A 27,249-nucleotide genomic window follows, 5' to 3' on the forward strand; every position below is an offset into this window, starting at 1 on the left:
AGATAGTTTTTGTTTTGGAGTATTTACACATGCTGTGCATTCTTTGGGAGCACAGTATTTATGATTCCCTTTACTGAGCCACGTTCTGTTCGTGCTTACCCGCGTGTGCACCTTCGGTTAACGGGGCAGTGGGAGTGGCACGGCTGCAGAGGAGGAATGGTTTTTGTAAAGTGGAGAAGTGGAGGTTTTGACAGCTGCCTTTGGTTCTTGCCTGTCAGCCTTCATCTTTAATCCTACGCTAGGCATAAGCTCTGCTCTTTCTTCTAACTGTGCAGGGGGTTTCTTGCTCCCTGTATCCTGTGTTAATTGAATTTGTAATTGTGCATAGGCAAACACTTCCTGTTGAAAAGCTTGCTATTAAGCTTTAAGCACTACTAATGCAGCTGCTAAAATGCCAACTGTCCATCAGCAGTATGTGTTTTCATGGGAATGAAAAATCCTCCTTCTAAGAAATGTATGGTAGAGTCTTTGCCATTTGAATGTGGACACAGGGGTGTTTTCGTGGTGATGTTTGCTCTTCTTGAATGATGAAGTTTAAGGCTTCGTCTCACTTCTGACTGATCACTTGAGGGAATATATGCATAAGACAAGCACATTGTCCCCCTTGTGGAAGTATGACAGAGGTTGAGAGTGGATATTTGATGGATACTAAACAAATGTAGTATGACCTGTGCACTTCACCATGGATGTTTTGTTTTGGGTTTGGTTTTTTTTTTTGAGAAAGAAATTGCTCCACTTAAACTCAGAGCTTAACTAAATCCTCCCACAATGGGTCACATTTTAGCCTTGGCCTCTGTTTCCTGTGACCATGATGCTTAGAGATGTAAGGTTGAGTTATTCCATCATCTTGACATAGCCCTGTGCTGCTGGCTATTATCCAGAAACCTTAAAGAAATATTTTTTTTCCCTAAAAATAACAGCTTTTGATATTTTAATTTTTTTTGTCCATGCAGAGATGTGATAATACAATCTGGTTGAGGCCAGATTGCATGTCGCCTGAATAAATTAAGTTTGGTATAGCACTGCTTAGCCCCATTTTTCTTATACTGTGAGCTAATATTTTTTTGTTGTATATGTCAGAGGTTAACTTACTAATCGCTTTTGAAAGTACTCCTTCTAACTTGGTGTTTCATGCCATGAAAAAAGAATTGGAATTTTACTTTTGATTGCAATTTTAATTGTGTTGAACATTTATAGCAGCTATTTAATGTGTTGGCTGGTCATTTACAAGTGTTCTGAGGTGCCTGTTCTCTCTACAAAAGTTCACCTCCCACCACCGAACTGAGTAGGTTATGGAATCTTGCCAGCGAGAAATCTTAAGGGAAAAACACTGTGTTCAGAAAATGCTGCTGTATTCAGGATCCTAGGACTTGTTCTAAAAATAAACTTAATTGAAAAGATTTGTTTTCTTTTCTGATGTGGTTTACATCACTGTTTTATTAATATTTAAATAACAGAATGTCGTAACCCGGAGTACAGAAATACTTCTGTACAGAGCTCCCACCAGAATCTTGGAAACCTTACATGAAGCATTATGATGTTTATTTTGCCACTGGCAATTTTCTTGGTTTAATGTTGCAGTACAAAGGAAGATGAAACTCTGGGCTTTCTCCAGAATGAAAACCAGATGATTAATGGGTTAAAAAGGAAAGTAATTAATTTTACTAAGTCAATGTGCATAGTCGTGAATAAGGCGTTATTTGCCAGGGTTTACTTGTGCCAGTCTTTGGAAATTATATGAAATTTTTTTTTGGCTTGAACCACACCTTACAACCTGACAAGAAGTTGAATATAGAACATGCAAATTTTGATAAATTACATTTTTTATTTGCAATTATTTTACTATATTAGATACAAATTGCCTAGCTTCCTATTTATTTCTGAATAATTATTGTTTTTCAGTACTTTGAAGAGAAATAATTGGATTGGTGCAAAGCTCATTGACTGACTTGTAAATGAAAATCAATTTTTCCAAAGGAAAACATTATTTTTAGTAACTTTAAAGTTGCAGCTTCAACTGAAAGCTCTGAGCAAGCTGGTCTCTCTTCCAGTGGCTACCTGTATTAATGTCTATCTGTTTAGTGTATTGATTTATTTTTCATTTTTCCCCTGCTGTATTATCCTCCCATAACCTGCTATGCTTATTGTAAATGTGGTCATGACAAAAATAGGTGCTTGATAAATTCAAATGCAATGAAACTAAAGTCAGTTTGACATTATCAGGAGCTTGCTTATGAGCAGGTTTATGACATAGGTTTTATCTTAGAAAGCTTGAGTGGGAGTACAGAGCAATTTGGGGACCAGCCAGGAATTTCTATTTGTCTCTTAAGTACTAAAGTAATAGTAAAGCAGTGAGGAGTGGTGCTTTATAGTCATTCTTCAAACAGTTACTTTGGATGTGTGTATAGAAGTTTCAGTTTTGTTATTATTTGATAATGCAGTGTATAAACTTGAGGATTTTCTCTGAAGCATTTTCAGCTATGTGAGAAAGTAACAGCAGACAAAAAAATGATGGCAAAAGTGAAAGCCTTTCTTAAGGCCAAAAGAAATAATGTTAATTACTCTTTCTAAAGTGAATCATTACTTGAATGAGATAAAAATGAGCCATTTGGAGACTGTATATGTGTTTCAGCTCCAGGCATCTACCATTGACTGTTGTATTTGAAGCGATTCTGAATGAAGTTGAAGAGGCAAAACTTTTAATGGGCTTTTTTCCCTCTAAACTTTCAGCTGTAATTCTGCTGATTTTAATGGAAGTTATACCACCTTGTTATATTTTAAACACATTTTATCAGAGTTTTAAATACTGAATTGTGTAACTTGGCAGTGTGACTTACCAGCAGACGGAGACAGAAAGTAAACCGGGCTGCAGTCACCTCCACTTAAAAGAACAGTATATTTTAATTTTCAGCTCTTCAGTGCTTCAGATAAGCTGCTATTTTTAGCAAAATGTAGTAAAATTTAGCTGTCAGAGATCTTGTCTCTTCCTGTGTAAGATCACTTAGGTGGAATCAGTGAGACAATTACTTTTCTTTTCCTTTTGTGTTCCCCATCTTATGCTGTGCAGAAAATCCCCTGTCCTCTCTTGTTCATATGCCTATTTTGAAGAGGGATCAATATTTATAATATACAATGAGGAATGTTCTTGCTCAGATTTTTCCTCTCATCCCCTCCCAAAACCAGAATTTTCCTGCTTTTTGCAGCAGTAGGATGTATGTGGTGTTCAGTTCCTTAATCTTGCCATGAAATTGTCCACAACTTTTCAAATTTCCAGGAGGTTCCTCAAACTTCCCATGTAGTTGTCTACAGGTTGTCTACACTTTTGTCCCAGTTGCCACCTGGGACTTTTTGTTGAGTGGTTTGAACCTACTGATCCCAGACGAAGATAGATGCCACAAAGGGAAGATATTCTTTTGTTGTGGAAAAAAAAATCCCTGTCTGGTCTCCCAGTGTCACAGAGGAGATGTGGCTTCACTGTGTGCAGATACACACTTTAATATAGAGGATGCAGCATAGAGGATTTTTGTAAGAATTAAGTGTATCACTTGTGCTCACCAGCTCACGCTCATGTGTCCATATGAAACTTTTTCCATAGTTCAGCAACACTGTAAACTACTTGCCATGTTTACCATATATGAATTTTACTTTAAGTCTGGATGTAAATGTTCAAAAAGTCTCTATTTCCTTAGGAAGCTATTCTGATGAAGGATATTGTTGAGTTGAAGTGAAAACAGAAATACAATTTCTGAAGATCTATTGAAGTAATAATCTGTCATAAAGCGTCCAATTACTGCAAGCATTGGGTGAAAGTTTCATTTGAAATTGTGACAGAAATGCACACATTGCATCCCAACTTTTCCAGCTTTTAAAAGGTTATAATATGCTGTAATTCAAAGCAAAGGTTCTAAGATGCTCTAATTCATAATTGGAAAGGAACAATTAACTGAAGTGAAACACTTTTGTGTTTTTGAATTAAAAATGGGAAGAAGTGTTAGAGCTTTTGGAATTTTCGGTGTGATTTAGTACTCATTTTTCAAATAATTTTTTCTTGCTGATTCTGAATTAGGGGTTGGTTATTTGTTTTTAATTTAAAATGGCCTGATGAGCTGAAATTAGCCAAGTTACACAGAATTGCTATTGGTTTCCTGGTTGCATAAGCCTACCAGGAAGGTTGTAAGAGGTCATGCTGCTGGGGAGAGCGTGGCTGCAGTTTGGGTGTGCTCTGGCTGAACTAATCAGAAAAAAAATGTTTGTAAAGCAGGGAGTGGTTCTGTGTTAGTTTTTGCATGAGGAGAGGAACTACTTGCATCTATATTTCTGTTTTCTAAGGCAATGAGAGAAGGCTCAGTGAATCAGGTTATTTAGTGTCTTTTGCATTGCAATATGACTTTCATTTATAGGCACCTATAATATCAGTCTTTAGGTTCCTGTAGTCCCATAGGCACACAGTTTTATGAAATTTGCAGAAGCAGTTTTAGGTACCTGCTGTTTCACATATTTTGTTACAAGTAATGTAGCAATTTGAGGATGTGATTATTTTTCAAATGTAGTTCAATCCTATTCTTTGCTGTAATACTTTCAGCAAACGTCATGCAAAGTCCTCTCCAAGAGGGGATGTACTTGGGAGTTGTCTTCTGACTTTCCTTTGGAATCAGCATTCCTTTTGAAGAGTGGGAATATGGATAACCTATATATTCTTTCAGCGGTGAAAGGTGGATCTAGCTCTGTTGTGGATCAAACAGAAATGGAGGAATTTCTGTTTGAATTTAGCAAAGCAGCTGTCAAACCCTAATTTTACTGTGTAGATAGAGATGCAAATTTCTGATGGCAGTAAATAGAATATACTGATTTTTTTTATTCCACAGTTAGACACATGACACATCAGTCATGGAAAAAAAACACCTTGTTCTCTACAGGTTTGAAGGCTTTTATTAACTACTGCAGGAATCTATGTTATTGAGGTAACTGAGAAAAAAGAGCAGAAAATTTGCACAAACCCCTGTTCCGTTAGATGACCCAGAATATGGAAACTATGCACAAACAAGAACTAAAATTACATATTGATGGCTTTATCACACCCCTACTTCCTTCTGAAGTTATGATGTTTCTGTTAAAAATCTCACACACTTGTCATAATGTTTTCAGGTTTTTTTTGATTACAAAATTTATCTTCCATTAGAGTTTGTCAAACATGATTGTCTTGTCACATGAGTAGTCCCTGTTTCAGAACAATTGATATAAAATATTTTGAACCAGCAATGAAAAATCATTTATTTTGGTAAACTGTGGGTCTTTCAACATTCCTTTTAAAATACTTGGTAGTGTTCATGACCATAAAGCTGGGTCTTCTAATAAGAAAAAAGTAGTGCTTTCTCTATGAGTTATGATAATTTGGTTTATATCCATTGCAGGATGCATTGAAAATAACCTGGCACACTGTAAAACACAAGGAGATCAAAGGCTGTGTACAAAGGCTAAATAATGACTTCCTTGCTTCTCTGATGGTGGAGGCATTGTCTTCCCCTCAATGTCTACAATACAAGTCATGGGAAACAGGGGTGCTGGAAGATATTAAAGGCATTTCAGGATTACTAAATGAATCTGTAGGGAGGGTTTTAGATTTTGGAAAGTTGATCCCAGTGGCTCTTTTCTGGAGAAAAACTGCAATATTTCTATACACTGAGATATGTAATTGAAAATTCCTAAAAGTTTTAGACTTGTTTCAAAATCGTGACTCCCAACCATTGAATAGTATCAAACATATAGCGAATAGGATTTTTTTCCACTGATGTGTCATGTGTCTAATTGTGGAATAAAAAAAAAATCAGTATATTCTATTTACTGCCATCAGAAATTTGCATCTCTATCTGCACAGTAAAACTGGGGGTTTGACAGCTGCTTTGCTGAATTCCTTCCTCCCTTTCTGCTTGATCCACAAGAGAGCTAGATCCACCTATCACAGCTGAAAGAATATATTCCTAGGTTATCCATCAGTGCTCAGTTTGCTGGTCTAGGGTACTCTGTGCTCTCAGTCAGTTTATTTTTTTAAAACAGGTATTTTATTTCTGAGCAAAAGGATTGCTTTTATCGCTATATTAAATAATGTAGTCTTTAATTCAGAAGTATTTTTTTGTGGAAGAGTACAGTCTGCACTAGCATTTTATGTGGCTTATTTCAGTGTTCTCACATTCAATGCATTGCATTTCTTAAAGATTCATGGACAGTTGATATTGGAGTTGTTCTCCCGGAAATGGAATGTGAAGGTCTTTAAATTGGATACTGGCTCAAACTAATTGAAACCATTTCAGGCTATTTATAACTGAAAGCATTCTGGCTATTTATAATTATCAAGTGAATGGAGTATACAGTCTCATAATTCTTTACCATTGATTTGTCGAATTTGACTGTTCAAAAAACCATTTGGGACTTGATTTCTTCAAGGGAAGGATTAAAATTAGACAAGTGCTCTTAGGGAAATCTTCACATCTGCATAGAGGTTTGGGATCTGTGAAACCCGAGAGAAACTTCTTGTTTGTGAGGAAGGAGAGTGTGATTAATGTTTTCATCGGGAACCTAAACAAACTATCAAAAACCACCAAAAGCTTTCTAATACCGTTTGTTAAAATTATTTCCTAGTACAGTTTATAATTCTTCAGACAACTGATGTAGCTTACGCTGGCAAAAATTCAGTTTGCTAGTATATGTGTGACTTGTACAGCATCTGTGAAAGTCTGTTGTCATACAGACATGTGTCATTACAGCTCTACCTCTTTCCAGTGCAACTAAAGTTGAGTGGTTTTAAAAGTGCTATTTTAAAAACCTTGGGGGAAGTTGTCAGTAGATTTTTCTTCTCTTTTCTTTCTTCTGGGGTTTGAATATTTCCTGCTGTCGCACCTGTGAGTTCCCAGCCTTCATGTGTTCCCAACTGGCAGCTAATTTTCAGCTCATGAGCAATCAGTAACAGAAAGTTTCACACTGATATCTTTAGAAGAGTGAAGAGGTGATGTGGCCCTATAACCCCTGCCTGTTCTCTACTGCTCTGAATTTTGTTATCTTTACCTTTCCTTGGTTTTATAAATTTTAATTTCCTCACATACTAGGTTTGTTTTAAATATTTTCAAATATGTAAATATATCTACTGATTATTTTGTTACAGTCTTTCAGGTTACTTTAAGAGGGCTTCAAATTCATGAGGATGTTCTTTAAACAGTTTAGTAACCATTTCATAGTCTCCAGAGTGCTTAGCACAACCAGCTGTATCATGCCTCTGATTTTTGCTCTAACAATGTAACATACAGCTTAAGAAGCCTTTGTGTGATGACTATGTCCAGGCAGAATTTCACATCTTTCCTACTTCTCATAATGTGACTGATAGTCTATGCTGCCTTGGGAGGTACAAGGAAATTGCAACAGAAAGATAAGAAATTCAACTGTTTCTCACATGCAGCAGTTAGATATATTAACAATGCAATATTTTGTCCCTTCCATTTAGTTCATTTGTGAATGAAGACATGAAAGAGAATTTTGTAATTGGAGCAAGGCTGGCAAACGCCTGCATTTAAGGCAATGCCAGAAAAGTCTATGTGACTCCCTAGTGTCCTTAAGAGTCAAGCTGAGTTCTTTCTTGATCTGGCTGGGCATGTCCTTGGTTACCTACCAACCACATGGAATTTCCTTCTCCCAGCCCTAACACCTGCATGACTTCTGCTGTGCAGGGGTGGCTTTGCTGCATTTATCACACCCCAGGGAGGCAACTCTTACCACTCTCAGTGAGGTTTGAAGCGTGAAGATTGACAGATTTGGATATATTGTAGAGGAGAAGTCCTTGGGCTTTGTGTAGTGTCTTGATCTGAGTTGTCTAACAGTTGGAGGCAGAGTAAGACACTACCCTACTTTCAGCAGGTAACACTGGAGCTTTCATTGATCAGATTCAGGCTAAAATAGTTTATTTTCCCCAAAGTTCTTAAGTGCTTTATTTTTTTTTTTTTTTCTTTTTGGTAAGAGACCTCTCATGAAGTTGGGGGAATAAACAGAATCTGTGGCATCATTTATTGGGATCTTTTGGGATTTGAAATGGTCATTTTGTATGAAGAAAACAAGATACATAATTTTTTTCCCCTGAGCCAGAACAGATGATTCCTGAACAATATTGTGTATGGATTTACAAATGTAATGATATCTCTGTTTTAGCTTATGTATTTTGTGATCGGAGTCTTTTTTGTAGAAGTAGATTCCTAAGAAGATGCATTAAAACTATTTCCTATCAGTCATCAGGAATGCCCAACCTGACTCATTTATCTAGCATTAAGCAAGGATATCCAATATGACATGGGAAGTGAAATCACAGAAGTATATTAAAAGGTAATGAAATGTCTCATTGGTTGATTTACAAGAGTGGGCTGTAACATGAAAAATTCCACTTACAGAAGCAGCTTCATGATTTGAGTGGGTTATTGCATAAAATACAAGCAGAGTAACTGGTTGTGAGAAGTGAGTCAATTCAGTAGTTTGAGAATGGGATTTGGATTTCGATTGACTGTTCTGTTGGTGCTGACTCACTGTGACCTTACACAAGTCAGCGAAGTTTTCTACATATCAGCAACTCAGCCTAAAAATATGCTATTCCTCTCACCTTTGCCTGCAAGCTTTCACTGTTGCAAATAAAAGGGCAGAAGTACCTAAAAAATTAAAAGAAATTTTCAAATCTTGTTATTAAAACACTCTCTAAGTTGTATTAGTTTCTCTAAGTTATATTTTCCTATTTTATTACTGTTTTGCAATGTCTTTCTCTGCTGCACTGTGGAGAGTTTTAGAAGGGAAAGAATTGTCTTTTTGCATTATTTTGCAATTAAAGCAACTGCTTTGTAAAATAATTAGCAAACACACATGAGGATGTGAAAAACTAAAAACATGAATAGCTTTTGTAATCCCCTTTGATAATGTTTAACACTGGCATTTTAGTTACCATGTTATTTGTGCCAAAACAAACTGCTCAGCTTCATCTGGCTTAAGGGGAGGGTATCAACAAATGAGTTCCTAAGTGATAATATTATCTTATTTAATACTAATTAATATTTTGTTATTAAAAAAGGTAAATCATTCAGATAAAGTGAGATAACATTGTACTGATTAACCAGGCAGTTGAAATTCTTGATTAAAACCGCTCTTTTTTCAGAGAGAGTTAATGTGGCAAGTAAGTTTTGTGCTGTTGAAATTTGTTGATAAATGCTACTGCTACCCTCATTTGTCTGCTCCATCATTTTTTGTCATGAGATACCTTGCCCCATTCTGAGCTTTTTTTATATCTTCCAGTGTTGATTTAATGAATCATCCTGACAGCAAAAAAGTTTGTTAGCTGGGGATTAAGGCAAACAGGAAGGTGATGCTTTTGCTTGGGGGTAAGAGTGACTGACTGCACATTGGGTTACTGCTCAGCTATTATGCTTTTGTGTCAAACACTCCCATCATGTGCACCAACTTTCAAGCCTGGGCAAGCCCTTAACAATACTTCTTTTGGTTTTAGCACTGTTCCCAGATTGTAGGAAAGCAGGAATTTGACTTGGTAACGTATTACTTGCGAAAGCAGTGAGGGGAAAAATGGTTGGAGAGGAACAAGTCAGCGGGTTATAGTTCAGCTTGGCTTGGCAACTTCAAGACTCCTTACTTTTCCTGGCTGTATTCTCTTGGCAAGCTCTGACTGTATAACAGTGCTTTCAAATACATTTGGGACCCCTATATGCGTAAAAAGAATTAATATTTGCAATGTATTCTATTATATATAAAAATAGAATATATAAGAGTAAAACAATAGAAAGTGTGTGAATCAATGTAGCTGAATAACAAAAGATATGGCACAATCAGTTTGTTATGATGCTTAGCTGAGCTGTATCTTCTATGTACTTAGAGCTATTTATACAGCAAGGAACCATTTTCACCTTTTTTTCTCCTCTTATGTTGTGTACAGTACAAATCTAATAAATATTTATATACTTAAAAAGGCAAGAGACTTTCGCAAGACCAACTTTTTTGAGTTATTTATGATAGTGGCTGATGTAACTACGGGAAAAAAAGACTGACCATAATTTACACTAAAAAAAAAAAAAAGAAATTATCTTGTCCTCTAATAACAGTAGAGCCTGAGCATCCTCTTTCATGTAGAGAAAATTCAAAAGTATATGTAAGAGCAGAAGCTATTAATCATATATAACTTTGCAACTTGCCTGAGCAAATCTTTATACTTCAGTAATTTAGCAATTGAAAATGTCAACTTTCAGTAAATGACTGCCAAAGCTCTTCTATGTATGTTCTCACTAAATGTTAATTTAGGGCTGTTCTGGATTTCTATAACAAAACCTGTGTGGAATGAAAGGATAACTTACCACACTTCCTTGAGTCTCAAAATTTTCAGATTTTGATCCTGCAGTTGTCCACGTGTATGTATGTTTTATAGTTAAAGTATTTATGCTATAAAGACTCAAAAACCTACTGCAGAAATGCACTTATTTCACCCAGCCTGAGTGCTTCCACCGCTGTGCGCTGCTGGGCTGCACTTGAGCATTGCATCACACTACTACCCCCACGTGGTCATTTGCTATAGAACAATTCTTGTGAAAAGAAATGAAACTTCTTGTCAATTACTTTAACAAAAAATGTAGGGATAATTTTTAGAGGAACACTGTGGGGTTTTTGTATCTTAATATTTGTTTAAGACATTAGATGGAGAGTATTGGGAAACTGCAAAACTCAGCATTGTGTTCTCTTTTTCACATAATAGCGTGAAACAATATTGCTTAGGAAGTTGTTAGGAGAACTACCTTTTCCAACAGTTTCTATGGCTTCATTAGAGAAACAACACCTGGAAAATTCAGGCATGGATTCTAAAGTAATTTTAATAAGTAGTAAAACATAAACTGGAATGTATACCAATAACTTTGACATGAGATTTTAATTGGTATCAGCTATTATAGTATTATACTATTCTTACAATACTAGGCACAATATATATTCTCAAAGTAGTTTTTATGTGCAGAAACAGTGTATGCATTGAAAGTGTCTGTGACATTCTGCTAAGTAAAAGAGTGGAGTAAAAAACAGAAGTACACAAGAAAGAGACTTCAAAAATGTTCATTGCTTCCTAGTAATTTCTTAGTGCAATTATAGAAGGTACTTTCTGGATTAACTATAGTATTTGCCAACCATTGAGACGTGGACTGAACCTGCTGCATTTTTCATGAAAAAATTAGCATTGTGTACTATGCCAGTGCAGTTTGTGGAGAGGGATTCTTCTGTCAGTTTCAAAAACCTGTCTTCATTAAATACAAAAATGTGGTTAGTGGTCATAATTTTTTATTCAAATCATGATTTTTAGATAAGAATACATGAATCATTCTTAAGAGGTGTGGAAAATATAATCTGTATTAATATTATCCAACAATTGTTCTGAAATAAACACTGCTATTCGCTTTTTCATTTTTCCCCCAGGTTTTACTATTCATGTATCTATTTATACATGAACAGTATATTGGTCTCAGTTAATGTGTTCTTATTTTTCATACTAGAGGAATATTAGTGGAATTTTAAAATTAGTTGTATTTTTATTTTTTTGTGGAACTTCTTCAGACAAGTGCTTAGAACCAGATTGCAGCTATCCTTAGAACTGGAATGTTCTACTTTGATATAAAGTACATCTCCTCACTACTGATAAGCAGTCTTCTGTTTAATAGTGGTGGGACTTGCTTATCCAGAAAGATATCTGTACTCTTGATAGTGCACGTTCTCTCTGTGGTTCAATATTGATCCTGTTTGCTTATTGAAAATGTTTCTAGGTAGGTGAGTTAAACAGCTCAACTGAATTGTATGGTTTCAGTGATGCCATGTATCCAATAACAAATTCATGCAGAGACTCCAAATTATAGTTTTTCTCGATCATTGATTATTCGTAATGAACACTGATGTTCATATGAATAGCTGTTGATTGTTCATAGCATATCTGAATGGCTGCTGTAAATTGGAGGATGTAGTCTCACACTGCAAGAGACCCTTGCTGATTTGTGTTTGACTTTTCCCATCATTCTCAATGATGCTCGACTTAATAATCTTTTTATCCCTTGCCCTTTTTTGTGCCAGTTCTGCCTAAAGAATCCGCTTTCTCATTTCACTCATATCACACCACCTTTCTCTTTCAAAAGTATGTCTACTTTTGTTATAAAAATGGTAATATAACTTTCGTTGGGCCTTGGTTTAAAACTGACATATTCCTTCCTCAGGGTGTTTTAGTAAATCTTTTTCATATTTGGATTGCTTAAAGCTACTCTTTGGGGTGGTAATTCCTTGTTTTGTGCCCTGGACCAGATTCAGCCCATTTTTGGTCCAAATATAAATGGCATCAAGCGGATGCTCTAAGTCACAGCAGGAGCATCTTGCCTCCATATTTGGTGTTTAAGGCAGTAGAAAGTAAAACTACTATATTCTTTAAAGAAACCTACTAACATACAAAGAAAACAGTTCCCTGCCTTCAGTCACTGTGCTTTATGTATCAGAATATTAAGTTTTAGTTATGTTTTTCATTAACCTATCACCCCATTAGAGTCTTTAATAGTGGATTATAAGTAATAACAATTTTAAAAATGGTTTATATTGGAAATGTAAAAATTGCAACAATAACCAGCCTAACTAGCAAGTTACAAATTGTACAGATGGCTTAATTGTTTGAGAAGCATCTCTGGTGAAATGAAAAAAAAAAGGGGGGGAAGAAAAAAAAAAAAAAAAAAAGAGGATTAATCACAATTATTCCCAGACTTTTTGCCGGTGTACGGCCATATCAGGAATCTGGTTGGAAGAATTGAGTGATATTTTCAGGTGATTACTCAGGTGACTCAGAAATTGATTCTTGATATGGGTGCCTTGACTTTCATCCAGGTCTCTGTGACCTCTGTCTACTATCTGAAACCAATTAATAAACAGTACCTCTGTCAAAAGGCATTTTCAACTAGTCTTTTTTTCTTAAAATATTCCACTTCAGGGGGTTTTCTAACAAAAAAAAGTGTTATAAAAGGTAGTTTGAATTATTTTTCAGGGAATTATGATAGCGTAAGACCACAATTACCTAGCCTCATTTTTGGAACCTTGCTAATTTACAGGAGAGTGAGGATCATTCTGTAGTTTTAAAATTTTTATCATATAGCTTCAATCTGATTAATATATTTTTGATTTTTTTTTAGCTGGTTTTCTATAGCTTTCTCTGCATGTGGAGAAAGTTCTAATGTATCTCAGCCTCCAGTGCAAAGATAATGGGATGCTCTGGCTCAGACATTTTGGTGAGTTTAGTGCTCGGGAGACCTGCCCTACCTTTCTGCTCCAGATTGCTGGTCTCAAGGCATGCATGTTGTGCATCAATCATTGCAGCATCTAAGGGTATTGTCACAGCTCAGACTTAGCTATTGTTGTCTGCTTGACCTGAAACACTTAACACTGGCTGCACCCTCTCCATGACTGTCACAGTGTAGGAAAAAGCAGGGTTTTCTAGGGTGTATCTCTCAAAGTCCTTCAGCTCTTGTTGCAGGGAAAATATAGCAACTCCAGATGTTCCTTAAGTATTTAATGCTTAGAAATGGGATGAATCTCAGAACTTTATTGTACCTGTATTAAACAGAAGTAAGTAATTATGAGGATAAAAGTATTTTAAGCAGAATAGAGTAGATACCAAAGAAACATGATCAGGAAATCTTAGAGAAAATCTGATTAACCATATCTATTTTTAAAAAATATTTTCCATGCTTTCTGCATTTATGTGAAAGGCCAGTAGAATAAATAGGATACCTGATCCGCATTACAGAGGAGAGTAGAGCTTCTCACTCATAAATACTGTTGAAGATGGTGTGAGAAACTTAATTGAGAAGTTTCAGAGTATGTATACCTCTAGGGATGTACTAAGCTTAATCTTAGTACATAACAGGATAGAAGACTTCCATAACATGCATCTTTTGTGGAAAACAATTTTCTATTGTTGTTCTGTTTAAAAATACTTCTAGATGTAAATTTGGTTTGGGCATTAATTGGTTGTTTGTGAATTACTTTGGTCATAAAGCAGAACAACATTATTACTCATTTAATAGCTGTGTGTTCATATTATTTTCTCCTGCTGAAAAGTTAGTATGATTTTAACAAAAGAAAGTTGGAATGTACCAAATAGAGAACCATTGTCCTGTTGAGTACTTTGTCATTAAAAAGTACTGTGAGATAGTAAGAGCCTTTGAGTTAATTTATTGATGCTTTACATCTGCATCATTGTCCTACCAAAGCACTTTATAAGTTTAAAGGGCAAAAAGAAAAGTTTACACAAGGAAATCAGTTTTAGTGGTAAAGAATCTCTGTAACTGAGGGCTTTATGAACATCTTAGGAACATGTCTTCTGGGAATAGTTCAAGGATAGCTGACAAAGACAGATGAAGACTTCATTCTGAAGTCCTGATCCTTAATAAAATAATTTATGAATATTTTTGATTAAAATTAAATGCCACCAATGCAGTTGAGAGAGAATCTAGATTACTCTGGTAAAGGAAAAAAATCTCTCCAGCTTCATGCTTTGACTCTTAGAATTTTATTTTTTATATTTTTTATTCATGAAATATGTACCATCTATGTTCTTGTGTCTCAAAACCAGTTAGACTTACTTGGTTTAAATTTCTCTACTCAGAGCATGTGCAATTTAAAAGGAAGAACTACTGAAACTCCAAATAGTAGTGGTGAAATACTGCTCAAAGTTAGCTGAGTTGTGTTACAGCACCAAAACTCATAAATCTTTGGCACTATGTTGCCGTCCTATGAAGTGTTTTATCCTTTTTCAGTGAATTGCAGTTGTTTCATGCCCTGATTAATGAGAACAGAGAGTGAGAGCAACATGCTGTACATGAGTCGAGATTAGGAGTTTAAATACTTGAACTGCAGATAAAGTTTCTTCTCCATTCTCAATCTAGTATCAACTTTATATCTAAAATAGTATATTTGTTTCTTTTTAATTTTTTTAATTTGAAGTGTAATGTTTTATCCTAATACGGCAACATCTTACTCATGTTTGTTACGTGCTACAATCTCTATTTTTAAATCAGTCTGCTAATTGCATTTCACATTGCTACTAAGATATTTTTATTATAGCAATTTATTATGGTAATTTCATATTTACTTTATGTCTTACTGCATTACCATATGTTCCAACTAGAGGAAGCTGAAAGCTTTTTTAAAATTATTATTTATTTTAATAATAGTAGTGCAAAAATCTGTTTCCTTAGCATAGGCTGGAAGGGATAATGAAGGGAAAACAAGGGTGAGGAAGAAGGGCACTGCACAGCTGTATAATTGCATTTATTTGTATTAGAGTTTTACTTAGGCTGGAATCCATCCAAATAAATGACCCCAAAATATGGAGTATAAGAATAACTTTGAAGAAACATAGTGTTTATTATTACAGTGAAATAGTGGTGCTTAATCAAAATTTAGTGTTTTGGTGGGGCATGTGGCTGGCTTTCATTCTGAGATTTTGGAAAGCTGTTTTCTCACAGCTAGCTGGTCTGTTTTTTTTGCTTTAATAGGACAGGGATAACTGTCATCAACAGTGACAGACTGAGCATGTGCAACTTGCTGCAGTTTGTGATTTCTGTCACTGATGTAACCTGGAGGATGTGTTAGCAGCAACAGCCTGGGGCATCTCAGTTGAGGCAAGTGTTGTGCTTTAGGCACCCCACGATACAGCTCCACTGAGCTACCAGTTCTTGGTGGTACTTTTTTAATTAAGATTTTCTTGATATTAAAAAAACATTAATTCGTCATCATACTGATTTTCAAATTTATATTGGTGCTTTTTAGTTGTGTAAATTCACAGATTTATTGTTTGGTTTTAATTTTTGAATGTTAGGCTCCCTTCACTGTGAACAGGAATCTTCAATAAAAATGTAACCTTGCAGTAAGCTGCTGCTGAAGGTTTTATTCTTGGTAGATAAAATCTATTTTTATTTTGACATTACTAATGAAAAATCTGTCAGCCTAAGTGACAGTAATAGAATCTGCTATACAGAGATTGTCAAGAAAATCACAGGCTTGGAGTTCCCAAGTAATAATTTTAATATAAATCAAGTTTTTGATTGCCACATTTTTAATAATAAAAATTATTTTCAATCCACTGAACTCATGGAATATTTTAAGGGGCTCTGAGTGACTGTGAGATTTTACCTTGTAAAGTAATGAAGGCACTGTCTGCCTAAAGCCATACCTATGCAGATGGTAAAAATGTTCCAATACTGAAAAGAAGGGGGTTGGTTTTATTCTGGTACTCAGCTTGGCAAAGTCACAGGAATAGGAAGTATTACAGGAGAGAGTTAATATCAAAGAGTATCATCATATCATCTCTCTTTCTTTACTTTAATTGCCCGGTCTGTCAAGAATCCAAATACTCGCTGTTATAGTAAGTGAAGGCCTAGGCCCATTTGCAAATACAAACATCAGACTTGAAAGCAAAAGAGATGATGTCTACATTGCAGTAGAAGCTCAACCTGTGACATTTTTTGCATGGTTGCACAATGATCCACTTTCAGCAGTGGAAAAGGCTGTTCAGGAGCAGCATGTGAGTCTGGTGGCCGTGCATTCCCATCGTACTGCCTCATGGCAAATTAAAGGGACCATGTACAGCTACACCGTTCTTGAATTTTTCTATTCTTTTCTTTTTTGTGCTTCTGATGCTGTCTGCCTGTACAATCTCTTGTGACATCAAGCTTCATAAAATCACTACCTGCTATGTAAAGGTGTGCTACTTTTTATCTTTGTTAAGCTCATCTCAATATAGTTTTGTCACATTCTTCATTATAATGTTGTGAGCTTTGGTGAGCTATAGTTCTGCTGTCACCTTACTTTTCCTTAAAGCTTTTTTAAACATTGTTCATATCCCCTCCTTGGTCTTCTACTCTTCAATCTCTCTTGTTGTGAGGCAGCTACTGTGAATCATTTGTGTTGTCCTTCTCTGTACCTTCTCTTAACCCCATTTCATGAGTTAGAGAGAGCAAAACTGTCTGACGCAACAGTGTTATAGAGCAGCAAAATTATATTCTGTCCTGGGTTTGTTGCTTTTCTAAGTGATAGGCAAAATTGCATGGCATTTCTGGCTGTGGTTGAGCTTAGAGAACTGTGAACTGTGACTCACAGATCTCTACTCAAAGTTGATGTGAGCATGTTAATGAGTTTTACCTTTTTCCATTAAACAACTTTCAGTTCACAACATGCCCCTTTTCCCAATTTAGTTCTAATAACACAACTTCAGTATTATTTGGTGGGAAGCCTTGTCAGAGACTTTCTGAAAATCCAGGTCTACAGGGTTCTAATTTATCTTCTTGCTTTCCTTGACACCTCCTGAACACATGGTAAAGGCAGTATTTTCCTTCACAAAAGCTCTGTTGAATTTTTCTAGTTGTATGGCTCATTCTTTTGTATGGACTCTACTGTCCTACCTGGAGTGAATGTCAGTGTCAGTGGTCCTTTTGGGACCTTCAAGGCTCCCAGGTCAATGCCACCTGGCCCACATGATGCAGTGATTTGGCAGGTCTAGTGCTTTCCTACATGCCCTCCATGTTGATGCAGCTGTTCTGATGTTGTGGAGAACATGCTGTGTGAGATACCACCTCATCATCTTCATTGGTAAAGACAGATGCTGAGGATTTGATGAGCTTCTTTCCTATGGCCTTCTTATCCTTGGGTACCGTTTTCACATTTCTGTTGAAAATGATCCTGCCAACCTGCTAGCTGTGTTTCATCTTTCAAAGTTTTATGAACATTTTAGTCTCAGCATGAGCATCTGTTGCAAGGTTATCTTAAAATTCTTCTTCACACTTGTAATTTCCTGTTTGCATCTGACTGCCCTATTTTATGGCCTTTCCTGTTCTCATTTTCATCTCCCTCACTTTCAGAAATTTCCTCATGTTCTCTTATTTACTCTCCTGACACATTTTGTGCAGCATGTCCACTTATTTACATGAAAAGAAGTAGAGGGTAGACTTTAATCATTTAGTGGTTTAGTTTGTAGTTGTCAATAATGGGTCCACAATTAGTTATTATTTTCTAAATTCAGAATATTTTCTCCTTTCTGTCTTTCTGCCAGCAGTGGAAGTAAAACAGTTACCTTTGCAGAAATGTGGGACTTTACAAAGTGAGTGAATTAGAAGTAAGGCAGTGTGGTTGGTTTCCTTTGAAATAAAACCTGCTAGTTTGACTCTTCAGGTCTTATATAGTGGACATTTTAAAATCTGCTGCTACAAAAGACATTTATCACTTTTAGTGAGCCAAATACACTTTTTTTTTGGTCATTGAGATTTTGGCGACATTTTTGGATAATTGAACACATATGTATTCCTTAATTTTATGAAAAAAGGCTGTGATTTTTATAATTAGATTTCTTTTGGAAAATATGCCACAGTGGAAGGCTATGATGTTATGATTGTAATATTCTTTACTAATGGCTAAAATAGTAAAGATTGTTAGGGATTCTATTCTGTTCTAACTATACTCCTATACTTCTGGAGGGACATTGTACTACTAGATGACACGAGATGCAGGATAGGGAAGTTCAGAGGTTTTGGCAAGCTGAGAGGTAGTTCTGTAAAAGTGAGAAGCAGTGTGGGATTGTGGGATCTGTACTTCTTGTTTCTCTTAAATTACAGTAGGAAAGAAGTTAATGTAATTGGCATGATTATTGCTTATGCTTCAGATTTAATGTCCAGCTGGGATTAATTATAAAAAGGCTTTTCAGAACAGTGAGATCTTGGAGCACTGTCTTAGTTACCATGGGGAGAAGAAAAAGAACTATTTTCTTAAGGTGTAGTTATAGCCTGACCATTGCTTTTGAAAAACTTAACATGACCTGTGTGTAAGCAATAATGAGGACCCAAATTCAGCAGCCTGGGAGGTCCCTTGCAATCTCAAATTACTGGAAATGATCTTAGTTGGTATAGACTCAGGAAAGCATTATTAGCAGATTACTTAATGATTCATTGACAGATGGAATTTTAAACATTTTAGAGTCTAAATAAAGTTAATTAAGGGTATTAGGCTAAAGCTTTGTGCTCAGTTTTGATGCCTGCAGCCATGGATTTTTCTGTTTAAGATGGTCAGACCTCAGCCCAATATTTGTGGTAAAATGTAAATTTCATGTATGTACTTCATTAAGTACTTCTACTTCTTGGGTTAATGTTTACCAGATTTTTTAAAAAATTTTGATGCAAAAATAAATTATGCAGAGCCTGCAAGGTTATTTACTGCCAGGTTTAGGAGGCTAATTTCAAATGGCTGACTTGCAAAATAGATTTAATTTTGAAGGTTTCTTGTTAGGGATATTGGTGTTTAAGGAGTACGTAGAAATAGGAGACAATGGTTTAGTAGGGATAATAATGACAAGAAAGAGTTAACTAATTCTTTAGTGAGTAATACATCAGGGTTTATATTAAGCATAATATATGTTCTGTGTCTCCTATACCTAGTGTGCTTTAGGAATTTCCTTCCATTTTGGAAATTTTCCCAGTAAGTCATTGTCTGTCATTAATGTTGAGTACCATTTCCTTGGAACTGAATTTCTCTAGTCTTAACATCTTCTGACCCCTGAGAAATACACAAGTCATCTGCTCCCATCCTTGTGATGAGCTTCCAAAATCTCAGAGTGCGATACGAAGCACAGGTGCTGCATGGCTACAACAGACAGCTTTGAAGACGTGCTTGTATTTGCTAACTGATTAAATCTATTTATATAATGGAAAACTAGCTTATCTTGGGGTCTGATCAGGAAGTTGAAAAGTGTCTTAAAATGGTGTGTGGTGAGCAGACCCTTTCCACTGGGAATTGCTATCCCTTAGCTAGGGCAGGAGGGCTGAGACTGAGTTCACTGGTCCAGGCTGTTGGCATGTGAAGCAAACTGTGACAAATGTAAACTTTCATCTGCAGTGTTTGATTGGAGAGGGCTGCTTTTTTGAGCATTAATTCAATTGCTTTGTGATCATAGGACCACATTTTTGGTTTGTGACATTAGGACTATCTAAATGAAGGGTGGGATCTGTGTACATAATAGCAATGCTTCTCATTTCAAGGAAATGGTAGGAACAGTAAAGAGCTTTCTGCTTTTTCTGTGTTTCTATTACTTGCATTAAAGCTCAAGAGAATTTCACATCTGATAATAGCAGATGTTTATAAACTTTAGGTCAGGTCTTGATTAAGTTGCCAGAAGCTCTAGAATAACTTCAAATTATGTTTGTCCCACATTATCTAGAAATTGTATTATAAGATTCTTATCACGTTATTACATTACAAATGGGAAATATTCTGTAGTAATTTTGCAATATAATATCCAAACATACTTGCTTTTTCTCATACCTCTTGTGTGCTTCTACACTGAAGAAAATTTGAGACCTGTGCAATGAGTATTCTGTGTTCATGTTGTTTTGTCTGATTAAGTGGAGAATTTCTGTAACTGGATGAATCCCACACACACTGGTGCAAACAGCAAACACCTTTAAAATATACTGTCTCTTACTCATTTAAAAAAATGGGATTTATATAGACAGGATTCAATATGCAATGGAAAGGTTTGGATCGGTGAGTCATTTTTGCCTAAAAAGATTTGCATAGTAAAAATATCCCTATCTGTTACTGTTCTTACACTTTCAAGATAATAATTATCTCTAATGGTTAGCTGATTTCATGCTGAAGGCTTCAGTTCAGCTACGCAATCAAAGTCTTGCATGGCTTGCATCAAACTGGATTATTCCCTTTATATTAAAGTAATTTTTGTGCTTGAATCAAACACATTTAAGTACCATGTTGGATTAGAACCTATGTGGAAATTGTTTTTTCCTCAAGATAATCAATTTTGGAACTGGAAATTACCTTCTGCTGATGGTTTTAGTATTTTTTTCCAAGTTGTGCCACCGTCAGTTGTTTCTCACTTTAATATTTGTGGCTTTGCAGCTATCCAGACAATTGAATTATTCTGTGTGTATCTTCAGAATTATAATATGCCTCTTCACTGCCTTTTCAGTTTACATGTAAAATTACCATTTTGACAACAATGTCATTCTTTAAAAAATAGCAATGCAAAATCTGGTGCAAGATAGAAGAATTAGTCTCTCTTTAATGTGAATAATGAAGTTTAAATTCACAGTTATATTGAGGTGTAACATAATTAAACAATAAAAAAAAGAGTAACTTTATATGTGCAGATGTTTCTACATGTATCTATATTTTAATATTTTTCAGACAAGTATAAAAGAAGGATTACTACTGAAGCAAACCAGCTCTTTTCAGAGGTGGAAGAAGCGTTATTTCAAACTTCGAGGTCGTACCCTTTACTATGCTAAGGATTCAAAGGTAATTCTGTGCTATTAGTGTCTAATGCCATTTACTTGTGACTTCAGTTTTGTTTACATTTATAAGTTGAATAAGTTTAATAAGTTTAATAAGTTTAATAATTTAATTATTTGTTCACAGTTGTTTTATGTAAAAACTGCTGTATATAGGATGTAGTAGGTTAAATTAACTTTAGGAAGATTGGTAATTTCTCTTGATTTTTTTCATATGAAGCTTATCTCAATTATTTTAATCTTTTTCTATTCAGACAAATAATAAAGTCATTTTAAGGAGTTGTGGGTTTTTTGTGGCTCTCAGACAGTCAAAAAAAGTAAAAACTGGATAATGCTTAGAAGTTATCACTAAGGCTGCATTCTATTAAAACTCTTCTGCTCTGATGCCCATAGAAATAGTTATGTGAAATCAAGATGGGCTGGTTTTCTGCCAAAACGGCAGAAAATATATAGAAGGGAAAAAGCTGTTTCCCATCTATTGAATTTTTTTGGTGGGAGAATTGGGAGTGGGCAGAGGGTAATACTTGTCTTTGAAAGGCATTTCCTTCCTCCCTCCCAAGGCCGGGGCCAAGAGCATTTTAGCTGACTCAGATTGTGCTGTTTTGTAGCTGTGGGTGTTACTCTCCTTTACCCTGTGGAGTTGCAGCATCTCATGGGAGCTGTAGGTGAGGTGCTTCAGGTCTCCATCATCTTCTATAGCTTTGTTTTCTCAACAAAACTCTTAGTAAAGGCACAGAGCTCTCTCCATGTGGGACTGTAGGACTGCAGCTGCACAGTGCACTGTTGTGTGGGTATAATGAACCAAGGACAGCACCACTGCTCCAGGGAGCCCAGCACTTCAGGACCTCTGTTGTCAAACCTCTCAGCACTTGGTGAGACCATGAGCAGTTTATAAAAGATAAGCATGGCAGATAAGATCTCTGAGAAGGTCAACCTCAAATCACAGTATAATGCTGAGATGTTTTAAAAATGTGAGCCTACCCTGTAAGATGAGGAATATGGGATATTTTGTGTCTCAGTTGGTCTCACTCCAACAGGTCTGTGCCCTTGCTATCTTGGGAACCACAGAACTGCTGTAGCATGTCCAGAGTAGAGACCCAAAGATGAGCAGAGGGCTGGAGCATCTCTCTTATGAAGGCAGTCTGAGAGACCTGGGACCTTTCAGCAGCCTTCTATTACTTAGAAGGGGTACAAGGGAGCTGGAGAGGGGCTTTTTACAAAGGCATGTGGTCATAGGATGAAGGGGAATGACTCTAAACTGAAAGAGGATCCATAATATCCATATTTGGATATTAGTGGAGACACTGGCACAGGCTGCTTAGAGAAGCTGTGAATGCCCTGTCCCTGGAAATGTTCAAAACCTCAGGTTGGGTAAGGCTTTGTGCAACCTGGACCATGGCAGAGGGTTTGGAGGTAGATGATGTTTAAGGTGTCTTCCAACTAAAACCATTCTGTGATTCTATGATAAAGATGAGAAAAGAAGGTGTTACGAGAAGGCAATTGTGCCAATACTCAAAGGCATGCTGAATCCAGACATGCTGAAACTCCCCCAGTATTGATTCTCCTCCCAGGGGCATGGAAGAGGAAAAACATGGTAGGGCTAAAAAAATAGGCATTTTTGTTGGGCTGTTCTGTGCTACAGAACCCATCAGGAGCATAACAGAACCTAATTGATCCTTTGCCAGAGGCCGGAGTGTTTGGAGTAGACGTAAATTCCTCTTGTTTGAACATCAGACAAAAGAGTGGAGAGGATCAGTTCAGCCCTTTGAAATGCATCTTCTCATATGGATACTATGTCATAGCTTCCCACATGACTTAAGGGTTCTATCCTAAAATGGAATAATTCATTTACATTTTACTGTGTGTGAATCTCTTTCCTTTGACACCACATTTATGCTGCACAGTAGACACTCTAAAGCTTCATCAATGTAAGAAAACCCTCTTATTTTAAAAGAGATTTTAAAGCAATATAATTATTGAACCCTTTTTTATGCTCTCATGTGCCACTTAGAATAGCAAGTAGGACTGTGTTTAGGGGCCAGTTATGAAATTTTATCACATCATCAGTGTGTTCTATTTTTTTCACTATTTTTATTTTCTATTTTTATTTTCTAATCAGAATAGATGCAGTGAAATTAAAGCACATTTTGCAAGTGTAGCTGAAAGTGGACTCAGACTTAATTTAATGCTTCTATGTTCTTTTCCCTTCACAGTCTCTAATATTTGATGAAGTTGACCTGTCAGATGCCAGCGTAGCTGAATCAAGCACAAAAAATGTCAACAACAGCTTCACGGTATGGAACAATTTTAACACTGTTTTCAAAGGCTGTGAATAGACTGTTTCTATGAAAATCAAGGATCCTCTTAATGGCTTATTTTCCTCTGTTTGGAAATAAAATGTCTTTTTTTGGACATGATTTAATATATGAGAACAATACCACGTCAGCTATAGAACATTTTATTTCAGTGAGCAGAAATATGAGATGACAGTTGTTTCAAAAGATGATGATAGAAGGCCTTAAAATTAAAGATTCGGCACTTAGTGCTTATTATGGGTTTGTGCCATAGTTTCTCTTTGAGGTGACAAGCTGAATTAAATAAAATGTTTTTGTTTTAATTTTCTTAAAATAACATTTTTGGTTTCTTCCCATATTAAAATGTATTTTATTTTTTTACTGCCAACCATACCTATATATATTTCTAAGTCCCATGGAAAAGCTGTCCCTACAGTCGCACCTTGATTCTGATACTGATGTAAGAACATAGGGTATTTTTAAGTTCCTATTTCTGTATGTTCACAGGTGTTTTTTACACAAATGATCATTTATTGTTCAACTGTCTGTTAGAACTAAGTCATAGGGTCTGGCATAGTTCCTCTGCTGATTCTTAACCTCTGGAAAAAAAGATCTTTAACATGAGCTAGTTATGAGGAATACCATTGCTGAAGTTGTTCTTTTGAGGGATATCTTGAGCTGTCCCACTTAGCGTAATGGATTCATTCTCCTTAAATGCATGTCTCTATTAAAAAGGTTAATTTTTATTTTTTCTGGCATTTTTAATTCCCCAGGTAACCCATATTAGTCCATATAACCAGTCTTGGTTTTTCTTCTCCAAAGCAGTCAAATGCAAGCCTCATGAGAGGTCCATAGTTTCTCCTTGCTGTGGTACCTCCCAGGCAGCTGCTGAAGCAGTCTGAGCACTTCAAAGATGTGCTCGTGTTGGCCTTGACAGCCCAGTGTGTTCTGTCAGTCTAAGCTGCTTTATTGGCTAAGGGTGCAATTAAAAAGACTACTTTGACAGAAGGTCTCAGGTGAGGTGGTGACTGTGTAAGGTACTAGTCTGTCTTTTGGAAAGGTTCTTTCTGTTGCCTAGAAGTTCTCCTTCAGAAAAGTGGGATGCTTGGGCTTTTTGACTTTTTTTTTTTTTTTTTTCCTTGTTCAATATTTGGTGTTTTGGTATCCTTTGTAATCCTTTAAGCTCATTCAGCATCTCATTCTTCACCAAAAGCATGTTTTGCTTCTAGTATCAGGACTTCTGGGGAAGACAATAGTGAAAAAAGAAATCTCTGGCTACAGCTTTAACAGCGTCAGAGTCACTGTTTATTTTCATGTCCTGGGTACTTTAGGGGAAACAGTGTTTTCTCTAAGGAATCGTCAAATTAATTTTGAAAAATTACTTGGATGTAAAGCTCTCCTGGACTGAAGAGCCATCTGATTTGACTGTGAAATATGGTAATAGTTGTCATCTTGCTTAATCTTTTGGCTTCTTTCTCTGTGTTTGCCTAACCCAGTCTCCCAGCAACACAGCTCTGTGGAGTGAGACATCTCTGACCTCGCCTACACTGGGTTGGACTCAGGGGCTGGGGGTGGAGTGGGTGGTTAGCTCTCCAGCAATACTCCTTATAAATAAAAAGAAACTTTTCTTTTTGACTTTTTATTTACTTCCATCTTAAAAAGGTAATTCTGCCTTTCTTAAAATTATGGGTCTTTTTATTTATATTCTAAGTGATCTGTTAGCATTCTCTTTGTTAAAAAAAAAGCAAAAATGAAATCCTTAACTTTAGCCTTCTCTAGTTAATGTAGTCCTCTTGTTTCTTTGTCTCAGTAGATAATATTTTTAACGCAAACTGACGTAGATGGAATATACACCAAATTACAAATTTTCCAGGAAAAGACACCTTTAAAAAAATGATTAAAATTTTTTTTTTAATTTGTCATTTCACTTAAATCCCATCCTCTCTGCTCAATTTCCCACCCCCAGCTTGTAGAAATTACTGTTTTACCTTCTTTTGCCCTTTCTAGTATGTTTGTTTGAAGGCAGAGGTGTGTGTGTCAAGTTTTTCCATGCTCTTTTTTTGGATAAAACTCAACTCCTAAAATTAGTCATAACACACAGATTTAGGGTTGAGTTTATTTGTAATGCACAAGCTTGCAGAATATTTTATGTAACTAAATACCACTGCTTGTTCACCAGAATTACTTTTGCTATCTTTCTGCAAACAAGTTGAGGTTAAAGGGAAATTTGAAGTACGTAATATCTGCTAATTGAAATACAGGGTTGATGAACTTTAAATCAGTTACTTTGTTTCTTTTTTTTCCTTACTGCTGATGATATTACCTTTCAGTGAATGATCAACTCACTTCCAGCAATTAGTTTCTAGTGCACAACCTTTCCTTTTAAGAGTTCATAAGTGTTTTGTAGTTCTGAGCATCCTTACCTAGAGGTTAATAAGTTACCTAGAAGGAAAGGTGTCCCTTGGCTTCAGAGCCTTTACATAAGACACTCAAGGCTGGATTCTTCCCACTGCCCTGTTAGGTACCAGTGTCCCAAGTCTATGGGAAGAGAGGGAAGAGGTTCCAGCAGCCAGTGAGAGATTTGCATCTCCCTCTCCATCAGCCACATCAGGAACCCAGGGGGAATTTTGCTCAGCCCATGGCCAGTTCAGTGGCGTGGGTGAGTGCTGAGTCCTCATAGTGATACTGGGCACTCTGCAGAACATGTTTTTCCCCAGAACTTTGCTTCTGCCTCGGGGGGTGGTTTATGTTGTCTCGGCACAGCCAGAGGAGTGTAGTTGCTCAGCACGTTACTCCTTTGGATAGGCTTCTGGGATGAATCAGTCTCCCACCCTTATTGCGCAGATGTAGATGGGGCAGTGAGCAATTCTGCTGAGAGCTGTAATTCCTTGTACATTTTGGTTTGCAGGGATGGAAGCTGGCTTGTTGATACCTCGAGTGCATTTAGTAAAGCCCTCTTTATTGTTCTTAAAATGAAACTCGAGACCAAATGGGGCTGAAGAGTGTTCTCTGGTGTGCAAGTGTGGGCTTGTAGAGCAGTGGTGGTGTGCTTTTGTCCTAACAGGTATAAAGAATGGGATTTTTAAATATGAAAAGGATTTTTGAACAGGCATGTTCAGATAATGAAGTTCCTCTAGGCAACAAAGATGATTATCGATTGTTCTTTAAAAAGAAATTATCTTAGGTGAAATTTGGGCTTAAGTTTCTACTTCTGGCTTGCTTTTGGTGCTGAAGAACTGATGCACATTGCTGAGGAAAAAAATCTATAGATGTTAAGCAGGCTGCCCCTCAGTAGTTGAGCCACATGGTAGTATAAAATGCTCTGGGTTACTGTAAATCTGTGCTAGAGTCTCGTGTTCAATGCACAGGCTTCATGTGGCACCACCTGTATTTTAATCCATCCAAAGTTTTGTTTGAAACTCTTAATTCAGTTATGGGTTTTTTGATGTTAAATATAATGGAAAATAATAATATGGTATAATACTGGTTTTGAGGCACTACTTTGTATAGTTGGCTTTATGTCATTGCATCTAAGAGTAACAGAGGAAATAATTTCTCTGTCATTCTGGAAG

General features: G+C 36.3%; 1 protein-coding gene across 3 annotated transcripts in view; it reads left to right on the forward strand.

Annotated features, from left to right (window-relative positions):
- DGKH (diacylglycerol kinase eta) overlaps nt 1–27,249 on the forward strand; it is a 153,816-nt gene that overhangs the window by 55,484 nt on the left and 71,083 nt on the right. For 2 of the 3 annotated variants that reach the window (XM_030272026.4, XM_030272033.4), the window contains exons 3-4: nt 21,280–21,390; nt 23,597–23,677. In XM_030272026.4, the coding sequence (XP_030127886.4) occupies nt 21,280–21,390; nt 23,597–23,677 (192 nt within the window). Of the gene's footprint in view, nt 1–21,279; nt 21,391–23,596; nt 23,678–27,249 lie in introns of those variants that run through there. The other variant, XM_030272050.4, reaches the window with a different exon arrangement.

Source organism: Taeniopygia guttata, chromosome 1, assembly GCF_048771995.1.
Source record: "Taeniopygia guttata chromosome 1, bTaeGut7.mat, whole genome shotgun sequence".
In the NCBI taxonomy this organism is placed as follows: domain Eukaryota; kingdom Metazoa; phylum Chordata; class Aves; order Passeriformes; family Estrildidae; genus Taeniopygia; species Taeniopygia guttata.